Below are 17,508 nucleotides of genomic sequence, written 5' to 3' on the forward strand. Positions count from 1 at the left end.
GGCCTGGACTGCATACATGTGCTTACCATGGCTGCCTGGCCTGGACTAAACGCGTGTGCGTAGACGTACCTAGCTGAGAAGAGGAAGCATCTTCTATATCCCCAGCCGAGGGGCTGAGGTTTCTGTCCTTACTGCCTCCACAAGAGTATATTCTTCTCCTTCCTGTGCTATCTTAGTTACCGCACTGTAAGTGTGGAAATCAGTTAGTTAGAAAACGGAATTTTCACATTCTCTTACACAGTTACATTCTTCCTTCAAAGATAAGAAAATTGCATCAACCTTTGCGGGGCTCCCATGGTAACTTGTTAAATTAGGTCTCGATGTGGGGGCGGATAACACGGCTTGAAAGCCTGCCTGTTAGCTGAGTGAAGAATACATCAAATGCAATGTCGGCTTCCGCTGAGATGTTCCTCCTTACCTTACTGTTTACAGTTATCAGACTGAAATCACAAAGCTCCGTTTTCTCTTGTTCATAGATGCATTCTCAATCCCTTCTAATTACAACACAGAGAGCCCCCAGCCCACCGCTTCCTGTATTCCTTAGAGACCTTAGAAAAATGCTGTGCACTCAGTGTGTGCTTACATGCTGAGATAATTAGGTTGTTACGACTATGGGTCCTTTCCTCCTGTGTCTAGCACAATGTGTAACATTCATTTATTCAATTAATTGATTTGGGTATAGGGATAGGATAATATACTGGATTATTAAATAGTAGTCTGCTTTCCTTCCTGTCCTTCTAGACCCATTTTAGAGATGGTGAAACTGAGCACAAAGAACATGCTCTATCCGTGTTCAGGTAGTTTCGTTCTGCAAGCAGGTAGCTCCTTAATGAATTGTAAGTGCTGCATGCTTCGCTTGAAGACACCATCATGTTAAGGAATTCCTTCATGTTAAGGAATGGGAAGACTCTTTGAGTGTCTCTGTGTCCTTCACAGAGAAATTAAGACCCAGGTGGCCTCTTGTCACTATTAACCCTTCATACATGTGACTGAGGGGAAGGGGTAAGGGGTAAGGGTAAGATGTGGTTTTAGGCTTCAGTACAGAGTTCATGGCCTGTGAATCACCATTATTGAACTTTATTCTACCTTCCTAGTCACAGATATCAATAAAGGCCTATTCATAATTCTACTGCAGGTGAACTACTGGTAATCCATGTCTGGGTATGTCATCACCCACTAAGCTGTAATTATGAAGAAAGAAAGTTTCTTTTTCACCCAGAAACTGGAAAAAGACTCTATACCTAAAGTCATGCATTGATGATCATTTAAAAAGAATGTTTTATATTCCTGTCTGTCTGTCTATCTATCTATCTATCTATCTATCTATCTATCTATCTATCTCTGAATTTCTGAGGTGTGTGTGTGTCTAAAAGGAATCAGACTTAGAGGAAAAAGCAGCCCTAGATGTCCCACTGTGGGTTCTCTTAAATTACCTTTGGTCAGAATGAATGCTATTCTGTCTATTTCGCAGATGAGAAGAGAGTCAGTCTAAAGTCACACAAATCCCCAGGTCAAACCCACAATCCCTGAGGTCTGATTGTAGTTGAGTTTTAGGGTACAGTAACCTAAAGGTACTGATAAGACACATTTGAGAAAATAAACAACTTGGCTACGAAAGGAAGGTCTGCCAAGCCCCTCAGTTCAGGACATGGCCTGTGATTTTGGCATTACCAAAATTTCTGAAGAATTTCTTCAGTTTCTGAAGAAAACTGAGTTGCAAACTAATCTGCACATACTAGGGCACAAAATGGTGACAGTGTTGGGAAGCTCTCAGTGGGCTCAAGCTAGCAATAAGGAAGAGGGAGACAGGTTGCTAAGTTTGTAATATAGTGTGCATCTGTGTAGATTTCCAGTATTCCAAACATAGGTTAGGAAAGGTGGAGCTTTCTACCATGTTACCCCAAACTAGGCTCTTAGTGTAATCTCTCCATGCAAACACTGCTGGCACAGGACAATGAGAAGATGCTAGCATTGAGCCAAGCCAACTTGTCTGAATGGGGAGGGACCCTGGTTGCAAACACTGAGCATTGGCCACATTTCCAGAAGCCAGAGATACTAGGTAATGAGTTATCTGAGCTCCTTTGGTCTGGCAAGGCTGGAGCTAACTCATAGGCGTGTTAAAGGCAGTACAGTGTGAGTGTGGAGTGTCCCTGGACAGTGTCTCCATAGGGAAGAAGGAAGCTAGGAACGAAAAGGTCGGAGACGGTTTTCCTTCTTGAGCTTGGGTCACTGTGATGGCCGAGCTGCAGGAAAGTGAATGGAATCTTCCTGCCCAACAGTAGCCCTGAGGGCTGAGGGACTGATTCTCGGTCACCGTGCAGCTTGATGGCGGGTTCCGAGGTCTCACAAAATTTCAGTGTCTTAGTAGAGTCCTGGGTTGGTTAGCATGCCGTTCATGTTAGCATGTAGGTCAATGGAGAATCGCTTTGCAGTATCAGGGAGGAAAATTCCCAGAAATGGATGTGGGTGAGAGGAGAGTGGGTCTCTGCAGCCTGCAGAGCCATTTCACAGCTCCTGCCTCTCAACTGGTTAGTGTGGCAACAATAGTTAATCATTCTCCACCAGCAGAGGAATTCCTATGGTTGGAGGCTTTGGCCACACGGTTGTTAACTTTTTGTTTCTAAATGTCTTAACATTTTATGGGAAGAGGGCTTCCCTATTTCTGTTCATAGTTTTGAAGGCCAGGGTTGGCGGAGCTTCCTCAGAGCCTTGAGCTCAGACTGCATTCACACACTGCCTTTGGAGTCGCTTTCCAGTCTGTCTGAACCCCTGGGGTATTTGCATCTCTCTGAGACCTGTCTGTATTTTGGATTACAGGTTGGCTCTCTGTTCCAGGAACAACTCCCCTGTCTGATTTAGAGAGGTCTCAGAGTTTCACAATTTGGGGGGGGGTCACTGTTCCTTTAACAAACTCTCATTATGTGTGATGGAATTGGGTGGTGTCTGCTTGGGAATTCCACTTGACTCCAGTGTGTAACTCCACCTTTTGCCTTTGAAGTAGGATGTTTCCATTGAGCAAAGTGTAGCCAGTGTGCCGTGAGCCATCAACACAAGCCCTGGTGGCTGCCTTTAAGCAATGGACTTGGAAAGTCCCTATTGCCTCTGACACATCCCAGATTCTCCAGCTCTGCCCTGTGAGGTCTCCTTTGCACTGAGCGCTCTTCTGTCCCTGCTATGGAGAAACCGCTGCTAAGCAGAGAGGCTCAATTCCAGAAAAGCACCCCTCTCCCCATGCACAGGCACAAAGTAAGATTTACTTGATGTCATGTCTTCAGTGACATCTGCCATTCAAACATGCCTGCACAGTGAAGTCTAGTTTAGACACTTTTGGGGATAGCCACTCTGATAGCTCCACCATGAGACTATAGCCCATAAGGATCTTGAGCACAGACTTGGGCTCTGCCACTGCCAAGCTGTGTTACATTGGGAAATATCACAACCCTGTGACTCGTTTTCCTTGTCTGAAAATTGAGGCAATAAATGAATCCCATCTCATAAGTGTGTGTGAATTAGTGAATTCATGGAGCCATGCAGAATGGTGCTGGGCACCTAGGAAGTCTGCTCAGAGAGCACCCTCATTCCCACCACATATCCATTTTAACCCTTTTATCTCTGAAGTATAATTCTAATTCTTCCAGATCAGAAGGTATACTTCACTTATAGAATTCCAGTAATTGTTGACCGTATGGGGGCGCAAAGCAGGATCGTTAATGTTAATTAGACCCCATCTGACATGCAGTCCAGTGTGCTGCATGTTTACCAGCACCCACTGTGTCCTGGACTCTTCCAGATAGTAATATTTGGTAACTTTTCGCCAAGACCGTACATGGAAGCTTCTGTTTTTCTCATTTTTACAAGTGTGGGATTGATTTTTGAGGGGGAGGGGAATGTCTAGACCACAGAGCATATAAGATGCTTCCCAAGGTTTTACACGTTGTCTAGCTAACAGTTAGGGAAAATAACCAAAATAGTGAGAAGCGGATAAAAAGAATTGGCTTGCTATGCAAACAGTGTGTGTGGGAGCATCTCCAAAGACAAAGAAGTTACAGGGAAGGACTCGGGGAAGCCTCCAGAACATGCTGTGGGCCTAGACCCAAGTTGGAAGTAGGAAGTGTCTCTGCTCCATCTGTATCTCAGATTACTGAAATAATTCAGCCAAGCTGGTAAGGAAGCTTTGGGTTACAGTTGGCCCAGTGGAAATACCTCTCTGTGTCACAGGACTGGACCTACATGTCCCTTGTTGTGTTCTGTCCCTGGCTATAACAGTCCCCAGCTATACTGGCCTTGATAGAGACATGGTAGAGGAGATTTATTATGTCCTCTACAGCAGGACACCTGAACAGCAGTCAGTGTGACAGCCACATTGGACCCAACCCCCCCAAAAGTGGCATCTCCATAAGCTAGCATAGCTTGGCTATCTGGCCATTGTAAGGATCGTGTGTCTCCGTGGTCATAGTGGCCCACGATAGGCCTTCGGGATTCTGTGCATAACGTTGGCTGTAATGAACTCTGTGGTGTGACTCACATCTCCCTGATAGATAAAGAGAGTGAAAGTTGTCCTAGGATGACTGAATTTGAAAGTTTAGACTCTGAGAGGAGGGTTATACCCAAGGTATTTAAGAGGTGGCAGGACACAGCTATGTGGAGGAGTTTGACATTCAGACAGAGGGGAGTAGTTTCTTGTGAAGGCCTCTCTAGGCTCCTTCTCTGGCCCCACTTCTTGAGAGGCGTAGGCAGGACACTTTCAGCTTTTTGTATTATGGTGAACCAAGAAGGTTTTTTTCCTATAGCCCCATGCTGCTGCTAATATTCTGTCTCATGTTCCACCCTACTTATAATCCCCTACCAGAAAGATGCTCATAAATTAGTTGCTGGCTCTGTGCTAGTCAGGACTAGTACATACAGACTGATGCTCACGTAACGCTATGTCTCCCCGAGAGTTACAATAGACCTGACTGGCAATGTTCTTTATCACTAAAATGCAGAGGCACTACCGTCCCCCAAAGTTAAGTTGCTCCCACAGATGGACTGCCAAAGTTACTTGGGCTCATACTCTTACTAATCAATCAACTCATCCTCCTGTCTTCTGCTTACCTGGGTAACAGAGCAAGGTGCTTCCTTTAAGTTATTTACATAGATTAGGAAAGAAATAGTCCATTGGTTTATAATACAGTTCTTACTCCCTAACCCTGACCCCAGCTGAGCTCTCTCTGGTGGCTTCTTAAAAAGTCTGTTCCCTAGAAAACACCAGGAGGAAAAGGCTGTAAAGAAACCCACTTCCTGACTTGAGGCCCACTGATGGGGCTGTGCAAGTTCATGTGCAAGCTAGGCTGAACTACATGTGGTATGACAACATCTACGGTAGGCTTAGAGGAAAGAGACTGCATCTAAACTTTAGATTACAAATGGAGGCAGCCCCTTTAAGAGAATGGAGTGGTCTTTTCTTGCCTGCTGCCACCCACTTCATGTGTGGACACTTGAATGCACACAGGTGTGCAGAGCCTTAGCAGAAACAAAGGTCCTTTCTCATACATTAAAAATGTTTAACTGCCTTCTCCAATCCCAGCCAGACATGCCCAGTGAGTCTCAGTGAACACTGTGCCAGGTGGGGCAGCCCAACCAGCCACTTGCTGCCCACTTGACCTAGTGGCCAGCTTGCTTGGGTCTTGGTAGCTAGGAGAGCAACCCTGCTTCTCATTTAGTACTGGTAGACCATGTAGAACCATGTTTGTGCAAACACTGGGGAAGGTAGTGGGTCTTGGCCAGAGCATGAGTGATTAGGGAAAACACACCAGGTGGGAAAGAGGACCTAAGTCTAGCTGTGACCCAGGTTTCCCCAAGCCAGGATGGTTCCTAACTCTGCTACCTCTTATGTTGTGTACCAACTCTTAATTAGAGGATGGGTTTCATTCTCATTCTGAACTTTAAAAAAAGTGTTGAGTGGTTACTCTGTTAAGGTATTTTAATAATTACATTGATATGATTGATTTTTTTTTAAATCTCCCAAGTTTATGCTTTCTGAAAATTGCCACATAAAAGGTTGATTTCATCCTTGGGAGCATTGTTAAATTTTATCTAGGGAATTTACAGTTATTTCTTTGAAAATCCTGTTTTGACACATGCCTCTTCTGCTAGTTTATGCTTTTCTGCATAATTCCAGTGATTTTCCCAGTCTTCTCAGCTCTGATGTTCATTCCTCAATGTTTTTTTTCCTTATTCCTGCCATGTTTTTCTAAGAGAGCCTTAATGGACATATCCGTAAGTTAAAGACAAGCAGAATCACTATTCCATTTTAGGAATAGGAAAACAAACCCCAGGGAGTTTGAGTTGCATTATTTTTCATTTGAACCGGGAAGAATTAGAATCAAAGTTCTGTAGGGGTCACTGTCTGTGCAAGCTTTATGTGAATGTGTGTGTGTGTGTATGTGTGTGTTTGATTTTCTAGATTCCTATATTATTTTTCATCACTGTGTTTAGCAAGCATAGCTTTAATGGACGCATCAGTAGAGCTTATATTCCATTCACTACTCTTGATTTGTAGGCTTTGACACAGGGCCATATTTATAAAGTATAGGATAGCCGAGACTTGCTAAACAAGGCATTGTGGGAAGGCTGTAGAACACACAATATTTGGATACATGTTAGAGGTCAGATGGGACCTCATAGGGACACCAGAAAGCCTTAACTCAGAAGAAACAGGAGATGGCAACTCTTAAGACATAGAACTGAAGTGTATATCAGACAGTTTTTGCTCTTTGTTTTCAAAGTTCTTTCCAGGCCTTAAGTGCCAAACTGCAGAGCAGTATCATCCTCAAACAGACCCTGGTGCAGCTTTGGGCTGAGTCTGATACACAGCAAGAAACTATCGGGTGATTTCTATTTAATTGGCCCGTCAGCACCATGACTTCATGGAAACAGTACGATTTCAGGATTGTTTGTAAATGACTTAGGGTGAAGTAAGACTCTGGAATCACCCACCCCATCTCAGAGACAGGTGCTCCCCGGGGTATAAAAAGGGAGGGTATGCTGAGCAGACGGGTCATTTCCGGATTCCGGTGTTCTGTTTTTGCTGTCACCGTTGGCTGTGGGTAGAGACACCTGGCTGGAAGGGAGGGGCCAGCCAGGCTTGTTCGCTGTTTTAGGGCCACCTGCCAGATGTATCTCAGGGCAGAGTCAACCTCGTTGCAAGGGTGATCAACCATGAGAGTTTCATAGGTTAAAATAAATATGCTATCCTATCCACACTGAGGAATTCAATTTGAATTTCAGAGTAGAACTGAAGACTTCAGCTTCTTAGAGCAGCTTGAAGCCCCTAAGGACAAGAGGTGTGGCTATATTTTGGGAGCATGTTGGTGCAGCATAGCCTGGGTGTCATCTATATTTTGGTCCCAGATATAAATTAATAGAGAGAAGCCTTTAGGCACCTTTCAAACCTGTATGCTTCCTCCCTCCCCGCACCTCCACTCCCAACCCCCAAGGATGATGGTTTTGGCAAAAGCATCCATTAAATGTTGAGCTATCATGCCTGGCACCACAAACTTAAGAGTATAAACCTAGAGGCATTTGATAAAACACATAGTATTAGAATCGTTAGTAGGGAGGGTGGTCAGGTGTATCTAGGCTTTAGGAATGAGAACAGAGACTTCCCTAGGAGCATATACTCCATTGATGAGAGTGATGGGCCTTGAGCAAACCTTCAAGTCTTGGTGTTGGGAACCACAGTGAAAGTAGCTGGGGAGATGAGCAGGTGGCTCAGTTTGATCCTCAGATCTCCAGCACCTACCTAAAAAGCATGACACATCACTGGGCTTTTGAAATCTCAGTGCTGGGAAGGGAAGGCCAGGAAGACTCTTGGAGCTCTCTGGCCAGACAGTCTAGTCTCTTTGAAGCTCCAGACCAGTGCAGAGGTGGGTGGTTTCTCTCAGAGCCCTCAGATTGTCTCCTTCGCTATACATATGTGCACATACATGTGCACCCCACTCACCCCCACAGAGCAGCAGTACAGGGATAATTTAAAAAGAAACCGTAGTGAAAATATGAGGAGCCTGCCAGGACAGCAGCTGTCTAGTGGTGATGCCATCAATATTAACTCACATGTCCTGTGTTAGCCTCTTACCAGGGCTCGGGTGATAGGTGTAAACTACGTTTGAAGTGGAAATGCAGATGGGGTAGAAGGACCTGATGTCTAATCGTGCCTCCTCTGCTGCCAGCTTTGAGACCATTGGCTTGGGCAGGTAGTCTGCGAGCCTAGAACACAAAATGAATGATGGCAACACTGACAAGTGTGAAAGCTTGCCATCGTTGGTCTTGCTAGTACAAGCCTCTAATCACAACTACTCAGGGGGATGAGGCAGGAGGATTACAAGTTCAAGGCCAGCCTGGGCATCTGTAATGAGAGCCTGTCACAGATTGCATGCGTGCTTATATGAATAGGTAATTCCATAGTTAAGGGCATGGCTCAGTCTTAGAAAATTTACCTACCATGTGCAAGGTCCTGGGTTTAGTCTCCAATTCTGTAAAAGTTCTGTAAACACCAATAACCAGAAACAAGTGGAAAACAACAACCAAACAAACCAGACATCCATGCATGTGCGTGGACACTCTTTAATAAGGTTTATTCCGAACTTACTTCAAGGTTTCGCCTCAGAGTCAGTGACCAAAACACAGGAGACATCAATATTCAGTCCTCATCAACATAGGTGTTAGGCCTTGCAATTTCTAGATAAAGTCAAGGAACATAAAATATGACCCAGATGAGCAGGGATTTATGTGAAGCTGCCTCTGATTTGTGGCCTCTCTAGGGTCCCCTGGAGGGCAGCAGGCTTGGTGTTCTTTGTCTACTGGCCCAGGCTCTTCCATGTACTTCTTCCAAGTGCTTTGCAAACCAGAACTTCCAGCATTGTATAAGAATTCTCCTCTCATCTCGAAGCTGAGAAGGAAAAGCCATCAGGAAATTCCCTTGCTGGGGTGGCTGGAAAAAAGCAGAGCAAGGATTACGAAGTCAACTCAGGAGACGGGAGCAAGATGGGATCTGGGCCTGTGCGTGTGTGTGCGTGTGTGTGTGTGTGTGTGTGTGTGTGTGTGTGTCCCCTGTGCTCCTTCATGCCCCGCCTTGGAAGACCTCCTTCTAACAGGGACCCCTCTGTTGTTGTGTCTCCGAACTCCACTGGAGCAACATAGTTTCCCAATGATGCGACTGGATTCCTGATGAGTGACACTGTGGGGCAGCATGGTGAAGGGCGCCCGTTGACTGCCTTGGGGCCCCAGACAGGCCTACCATTGTGAGTCACATTTAACATGTGAGCTCCCCTTTCCCATGACTGGCGCTATTCTTAGAACCATTTCTGCTCTGGGCGACAGAGGGTCTCTGGAACCACAATCCATTTGGGTAGGTGGATGGGACCAGGATCAAGGAAGGGGAGATGAAGAGGCTTTGGAGACTCAGAGCATGTTGGAGCAAGGGTGAAGGAAGGAGGCTGAAGCCCTGAGGGTGTGAACAGGTCTATGCTGAGCAGTTGAGAAATGGCCTCAGGAGACCTGTAACTGGGACTACAAGTCTCATTCATGAGTCTGGGGCGTGGACTTGGATGTGGCTGGCAGATATGCAAAGCCAGTAAGCACTGCAACCCCAGAGCTGCCTTCATGCTTGTATCTCCATGGGGACTTGGTTTTCCTGCCAGAAGTGAAGTGAGGCTGATGTGTTGCTGTAGGAACAGGGTCCTTGTGACACCATCCAGGAAGGAGATAGCCCAGAAGCCACAGGTCCATACCCTTCCCCCCTCTGTTGCTCTGTCCGACAGAAAGGTGATGTGTAGAAGTCAATGAAAAGATTCCAGTTGGGAAGTTTTAGGGCCAGCCATGGGATTGTCTCATTGGGTACAACAGTGTGTAGGTTCTTATCCCCTCTTTGACGTGGGTAGGGCAGGAGTCTCGCTGTGTAGACCAGGATGACCTTAAATTCTCACTTCTCATTTGGCCTCTCGAATGCTGGGCCTACACACATTTAGCATCTAAATTCCCGTGGGCTGGCAGGAGCACACCTGTCAGCTAACCTGTGTTTTCTGGAAGAGTCCCAGGAAGGAGACTTGAGCTGACATTACCATTCAGCAAACTAGAGATGCATCTTACCCTTCAAGCTCCTCTGCTTGCCTTAGATACCCACTTTCCCCTTTTCTTCTTCTCTCTGGTGTCTCTAGAATAAAAGATTGCAAAGTTGATCCTAGAAGGTGGCTTACCAGTGCCCATATTAACATTTTTTTTGTTCCCTCTGAACACAGGAAAAGTAACATTAAGGAAACAAAAGCTTTTCAGGTTAGGATTCCCCTGTCCCCAGCCATATTCAGACAGCCATATGCTGATACACATAGGCTGTAGTGAGTTCTTTGGCACTGAAGTTTAGGTAGCACTGCAGGAAAATTGCTTTTGTCCCCCAAGCTGGTGCTGATAATATAATTTTTGAAGTCCTCTTTTTCTTTTCTGTCCCAGCTTGTGCTTTACTCCTGAGTCTTCTTCTCTAGGACCTGCAAATATGCTCACTACCTGTCTGCCAATGAAATGGGTTTTCTGATGCTGGCAGTATCACTTATTGGGATTGGTACCCAACATAGTAGGTCCTATGTCTCTGAAGAGTCTGTGACTACTGTGAGAAGCAAGGGAGATGGGTCCTGAAAGCCAGATCCATTTAGCATGTGAGTCACTGCAACCAGGCAGGCAATATCATTAGCTGTGTGGCTTATGGTTTGGGCAGTGTATTGAAGAATCTGAGGTCTTGCCCAGTTATTCTGTTTCTCATCTGAATGGCTTTACCCAAGTTAGACAGCAATGTTGTACATTGTGTTTTTGTTGTTGTTTTTCTGCTGGAGAGTGGTAGAAAATGATAGACTAATAACAGCATCTATCCCATTAAGTCGCTGAGAATTCACAAGCAGAGAAGAAAGCATTGATGTGTCTAGTGTAGCTAAGGCTACAGTGAATAGTGGCTCCCCTTAGTTTTCTCATATTTGAGGTCTGTAGTGTTAATACAGAGTGAGCATAGAACTCTGATGTCATCTTTTCTGTGTCTGGCTGTCAGGGATGTGTGAGATCACTGAGCACCATCAGGAAACTTAAAATTGACATTGGAGCTATTATAGTTCATTTCTCTTATATTTTTAGTTATGAGCCTAGCCTTTAACAGCCGAGCCATCTCTCCAGCCCTGTAGTCCATTTCTCAAGAGCGGTTCGCTTTCTTAGCTCCTAGGTCACCAAGAATGGCTTCTCAGTGGGTCTCTCATTTGCCATCTTTAGCTTCCTGAGCTCAGACAGGTAATAGCAGCTGTTAACTGGATTCTCAAGAAATTGGAACATGTATTTGAGTTGTGTACTAAGTGAATTTTTACAGATGGGTATATATGGAGTGAGGGAAGGCCTTCTGGGTTGTTTCTTCAAATAATTCATTTACTTAGAAGGCATTTGCTGAGTGCTTTTATTTTCACAATATATCTTGCAAGATGGCTTCACAGAACTGAAGGTATGTTCTCTGTGTGGTAAGGAAGTGCTGGCTCCTTTACTCCACAAAGCTTTTATGTGCTAAGGAGGGACTAAACCCCTTTGGCACCAGGGAGGCATAGGCAGGTAGATCTCTGAGTTTTAGGTCAACCTGGTCTACAAGTTCTGGGCCAGTCAGGGCTACGCAGTGAATTCTTCTCTCAGAACAAATAAACAAACAATAATAGTAGTTCCTTAGAACACGTGTGAAGATAGACTCTGTGTTTTCTTTCCAGAAAACTCTAGAATTAAAAGAGCATAGCAGTTAAAGGAGACTGACCTGAGAATTAATTAAAAACAGACAAATAGTATATTATCCTGTGTGGTTTTCTTTTTCTTTTTTTCTTTTCTGGAAGGAAAATCTTTACTTTCTCTGAGCACTGACTCCAGTGTTTGTGCTGAAGATTGCCTGAGTTTTCTCCTGTCTAGACAGGCTGGGAGGGGACATGAGGGCTACCGCATAGTGGGACTAGTTGCTGTGAGCCTTCAGTGTGTTTTGTTAATGAGCCACCGTGCCTTGTGCTTCCAGGAAGTGGGCCCATCCAGCTGTGGCAGTTTCTTCTGGAATTACTCACTGATAAGTCTTGTCAGTCTTTTATCAGCTGGACAGGAGATGGCTGGGAATTCAAGCTCTCTGACCCAGATGAGGTAAGAAATGACTCGGGAGTCCTGGGCTGAGAAAGGGTGAGGGAAAATACTGGGATTGTGATCCCATGGGCACGCATTACTAGCTCAGCTCTGCTGCTTGCTGCTTGTGTGACTTATGATGCAGCCTGCCTGAGCTTCTGTTCCATCATTGGCAGAATGCAAAGTGTATACACTTCCACACTTCCGCTGGGATAAACTGATGTGTATATTAAGTTCCTGGTACATAGTTGATTCTGCCCTCTGTCTAGTCCCTGGCTCTGTGCATCCGAGAGGCCTTGAAAGATGCGTTCACTCTGATAGTTTTCCATCCTTTTATCCCAGAGTGCTTACTAAATGGTTGGTATATGAGGGAGGAGATCACTCTTCTGGCAGACATGAGAACGTGTCTCCACCCTGGTCCAGAAAGGATGCTTCCCACTGGTGGATGCAGAGGTGTCAGCGATCTCCTCTATCCTCACCTTCCTGTCCAGTTCTGTGCTTTCAAATTAAGGATGCCTGCTTATAATGTGGGCCACAGGGATGTCTGCCCCGTGGCCCTTCTTTTTCCTTCAAAATCAAGGGTTTTAACTGTACCCCAGAGGAGTTCAGGGTCACTGTGTTTTCATCAGTTTAGACAATTAAGTCAAGTCCAACACTTGGAAACTAGAACTTAGAAGTTGTATTGCAGTGATGTGTATGGAATAGGGACATTGTTTTGTTGAGAGGACTACTCTGGGCTCTGAAAGACAGCACATATTCTCACTTACACGTAGAGACTGAATTGTTGATTCATAGAAGTAGAAGATAAAATAGTGACTTATCTGAGCATGGTCAGGAGGAGGGTAAGGGGATGGAGAGACAGTGGTTAATGAACCCAAGGATGCCGTTACAGGAAGAGTCAGCTCTGGAATCCCTGTGGCACTGTGGGGTAGCTACAGAACATTAATCAGATATTTCAGAATAGCTAATGTGGGTTATTTTGAATGGTCCCCCAAAAGTAATGGTAAATGTCTGTGACTGAAGACACACCATTCAGCTTGGTCTGATCATGACACAATGCGTAGCTGTATTAAAATGTTGCATTGTTCTGCCTACACCTTTTGAAATAATCTGTGGATGTCCATGACTCCTAACTATATACTCAATGTATAGTTATTATAAACAATTAAAAATATTCTTTAAAAAGAAAATGAAAATCAGAGGGAATAAAAATCAGTCAGAAATGTACACACACACACACACACACACACACACACACACATACACAGATATTTCTGAGCATTTTGTTTGCCTATCGTGATGAATATGAAGATACGTATTGGCATGTATTGTGATATTATCCTCCGGGTGTTTATCCACTTGTATTTAATTTTATTTTTATTGCAGGTGGCCAGGAGATGGGGAAAGAGGAAAAACAAACCTAAGATGAATTATGAGAAACTGAGCCGTGGCCTTCGCTACTATTATGACAAAAATATCATCCACAAGACGGCGGGTAAGCGCTACGTGTACCGCTTTGTCTGCGACCTTCAGAGTCTGCTGGGATACACCCCTGAGGAGCTGCATGCCATGCTGGATGTAAAGCCAGATGCTGACGAGTAACGGACACGGAAGGGGCTGGGGGAACCCTACTGAGACCTTTCAAAGAACAACTGTGTTGGTTGGACTCTTCCTTTTTAATTGTTATTCTATGTTTTATTTTCCAGAACTCATTTTTTACATTCAGGGGTGGGAGCTAAGGGAGCTGCAGTTATATCCCATTGGCCATTGGCAAGGCCTGAAAGAGGAAGTTAGGACCTGTGGGGTGGGTGGGGCAAGAAGTTCCTGAGCAGATTTTCAGGAGGGAGAAAAAGGTCTTCTCAGAGGCCCTGATGGACCTGACTTGCAGAGGAAAAAAACTTATGTGTCCAGTCATTTCGTTTTTAATCAAAGAAAAAAATTCATTTTGAGTTGTGGATGTACTAGGAATTGTCACATGAAGAGTAAAGAGACTGATGAAAGTCAGTCAGTTTGGAGGGTGGGATGGAAACAGATTCTTCAGGGGATTATTAAGCTCAAGAATTATTAACCTTTCTACTTTTTGAAACAAAGATGGACTTTAATGGAAGGGGTCCAAAACCGTTTTTATGTTGAAGTTTATTTTATTAAATTTTGTGCCAGTATTTTTTTTTTCTTTAAAAAAAATCGTTTTAAGCTCTAAGGTGGTCTCAGTATTGCAGTATTGTGAGTTTGTTGTTATTTGCTGGATGAGGATTCTGTCACAGTGAAAGGCAACTGTTTATATAGACCCCATTGGAAAATCCAAGCTCTGTACTGAGATCAGAGACCCCAAACTCTTACAGCTAAAGGAAACGAATGCTGATTTGGGGACAGGGGAACTGAGCATGTGAATCCCACCTTCGGTGTGTAAAAAAAAAAAAAAACGTTTCCTGTCCTTTTACTTACTGTCAGGCTTGGACTTAGTGTTAGGTAAGGGGCATTGAGTCTTTGCACTGAATGTATTTCGCAGCTATGCTTGAGAATCGTTGTCAACATAGGAGCACTGTTAAAGTCTTGGAAAGGAAATCCAAGGAGGAGGATTAACCTGGTTTTTGGTTAAATTGCTACCCGAAACATAGACGACTCAGAATAAAAGCTGTTTGCATGGACTCAGAATAAAAGCTGTTTGCATGGGCATTACCCATTGGGTCTTAAGGCCTAAATGCATGCCATTCCAAACTAACATTCTACAATTTCTCCTCTATGTCTTAATTTCCCCCGTCATCCCTCATTGCTGTCCCTCCCCCCACCTCATTAATCTGTTAGAGCGGAATGTAATGCCTTCTGATAGGTGAAAGAAAGTGTAATGTCAGCCACCAAAACACAAATCAAAGAGTACAGACTTGCTAGGATTCAGAGGCCACAGACATGAAGAGGGTATTTCAGTAGTAAGTGACTTGGCCTCCTTTGGAAAGAGGCTTTCCTTTGAAGAATTGGCTCTAGTCAGGTAGGATTTCAGGTGAGGCTGCTCGCAGAGGAAGTGGTAGAAAGCACTGGGACTTAGGCTTGACCTGTTGCTGCCTCAGCAAAGGGCAAGCAAAGGTCAGCTGCAGGTGAGAGGAAGATTTGACAGAGAAAATACAAGGGAAGGAACTAGGTAAAGAAAATAAGGTGGCCCATGACGGTTAGGTATAGTTTTACTTTCCTCAAAGTTTAAATTCAAAGACTTAATTGAGGCAGCCAGCTGGGAGAGGAAGACCTGAAAATAAGGCATTGTGGGTAAAAACAGAGTAAGGAAACATGCCTGGTATCATTAGAATCCCTTCCACTGTGTGCATGCCTAGTTAAGACAGTGACAGTGGACTTCCATAAGAGAAAAGAGGCAATTGGTTGAAGTGGGCCTCTCCAGGCTCACCCTTCGGGGATCGTCTTCATGAGAGTTGATGGCTGACTCCCAGATTCTCTTGAAGACCGAATTACTAAGAACATAACTCTTGTCCATGGGTGTTCTGTACTGATTGGTTGGAGCATCCCCACAAGGAAGCAAAGGCAAAACATTCCAGCTCTATACACTTTGATCTTACAAAATGCAGATGCCTTAATGAAGCTCTCAAAATACTTAGGAGCTGCTCAGGGAGTGTTAGGTGGGATCATTTGGATTATGTTGTTTTCTCTTATATTATGTGATCTTTGTTGGGCACTGGCAGTGTGTGTGTGTGTGTGTGTGTGTGTGTGTACATTTGTATAAAACTACAGCTGAAATAGTACCGAATTTTCTACTTAAGTCTGTCCACATTTCCATAACAGTGAAAGAGTATGGCCAGGGCTGATCCTATTCTTTGCTCTTTGCGACAGGGCTTAAAAGAATCACTTTCCGAAGTCATGGTCCTCCCCTATATTCAGTTCATGCTGAACACACCCCTTCTGAGAGTCTACCACCTGCAGTCCTCTAGCAGATAAGATGTAAGAAAGTGCTCCCCCCCACACACACTCCTCAGCTTGCTAATTTGCAGAGATGCCCTTTCTCCCTAGGTCCACCACTTTCAGGATTTGCAGATAGTATGTTAGTCAGACAGCTTTGTTGTCCATCTGGCCAGATGCTTTTCCCCCATTTTGTCCAAAGGCCAGAGACCATCCCAGGAAGAGTGGCGGGTGGTTTATACACTGGAAATGTAGCAGCCTTGCTGCATTGATGCTCTTTAAAAGCACGTTCACTTCGGAGGAGGGATGAGCAAATCCGATCTAGCTGGGTGACTCCATTATTTACCCAGAGAAATGCTTTAACCTGTGTGGTTGGCTTTGGGCTCAGAGTTGGTGGGGGGTAAGGATGCTCCCTAGATAGAGCTCTGATGTTGTGGCCATGGAGACCGGTGGAAGCATTCTAGATTAGAGACACTCTTCCTCACTTTGGAGACCAACACTCTGGGTTTTAAAGCATTAACCTTCATGGTGAAATCACACCTTCTCTCTTCTAGCCATGCTGTGCATGCTGCTTTCTCTGTTGGGGTCTATATAAATTTGTTGAACTCTTACGTACATTCCAAAGACGTTTCAAGGAACCACAAGTATATGTATACAAATACATATATGAAGTATATATGTTAAAATGAAATTATCTCTATCAGGAATACTGCCTCAGTTATTGAATTTTTTTTAAGGATACTTTTTTTTAAGGTGAGAATTATTGGGGTGAAAAAGATGTTATATTATGTTTGACTATTTTCCAACTTGTATTTTCATATAATTTATATTTTTTAAATGCTGAAAATTTAAAAGCAAGATTTAAAAAAGGAAAAGCAGGTGCTTTTTAAAAATCAGAACTGAGGTAGCTTAGAGATGTAGCGATGTTAAGTGTCTTAAATGTTTTTTTTTTTAAAAAAAAACAAATGCAAAAAAATTCTTATGGGGGAGTTTTTTGTTTCTTTTAGTAGCTGATGCTGGCACATCATTTTGCTGGAAAGTTTTTTATATACTGTAGCCTGATTTCATATTGTATTTTAAACTGTGTGAAATTAAAGAAACAAAGAAATTCATTCATAACGAGGTGGCTCTGGCTTGATTCTTTCCTGTCTACATCATGGGAGAGTTAGGACAAATTAATCAACTGGAGAAAAGCACAAAAGAAATACAGTCTAGTTCTTTAGATCCTGCAGCTTGGGATCATTTTAGATAAAGATTGCCTAATAAAGGGTTAAGGATGTAGGGACACAGGATTAGTGTCCCATTGATGACCAGTATTGTTTGTCTCCGCCTTTGCTAATGCCCCCTGCCATGTCAGACCTCACTGTTTATGTATGAAGGACCAAGAACCATGTGAAGAAAAAAATTGACGACACAACAGGTAGCTATTGACTGGAGTCCAGGTAGATTCAGGTC

The 17,508-nt window shown here is 44.1% G+C and overlaps 1 protein-coding gene across 4 annotated transcripts in view; it reads left to right on the top strand.

Moving 5' to 3' along the window:
• Positions 1–17,172, top strand: part of Ets1 (ETS proto-oncogene 1, transcription factor) — a 121,741-nt gene extending 104,569 nt beyond the window's left edge. For all 4 annotated transcript variants that reach the window (XM_028776164.1, XM_028776166.1, XM_028776167.1 and 1 more), the window contains 2 exons: positions 12,056–12,174; positions 13,540–17,172. In XM_028776164.1, the coding sequence (XP_028631997.1) occupies positions 12,056–12,174; positions 13,540–13,755 (335 nt within the window). In that variant the 3' untranslated portion in view covers positions 13,756–17,172. The remainder of the gene's footprint in view (positions 1–12,055; positions 12,175–13,539) is intronic.
• The last annotated feature ends 336 nt before the right edge of the window (positions 17,173–17,508 follow it).

This window comes from Grammomys surdaster, unplaced genomic scaffold (genome assembly GCF_004785775.1).
Source record: "Grammomys surdaster isolate TR1022 unplaced genomic scaffold, NIH_TR_1.0 266, whole genome shotgun sequence".
Lineage (NCBI taxonomy): Eukaryota > Metazoa > Chordata > Mammalia > Rodentia > Muridae > Grammomys > Grammomys surdaster.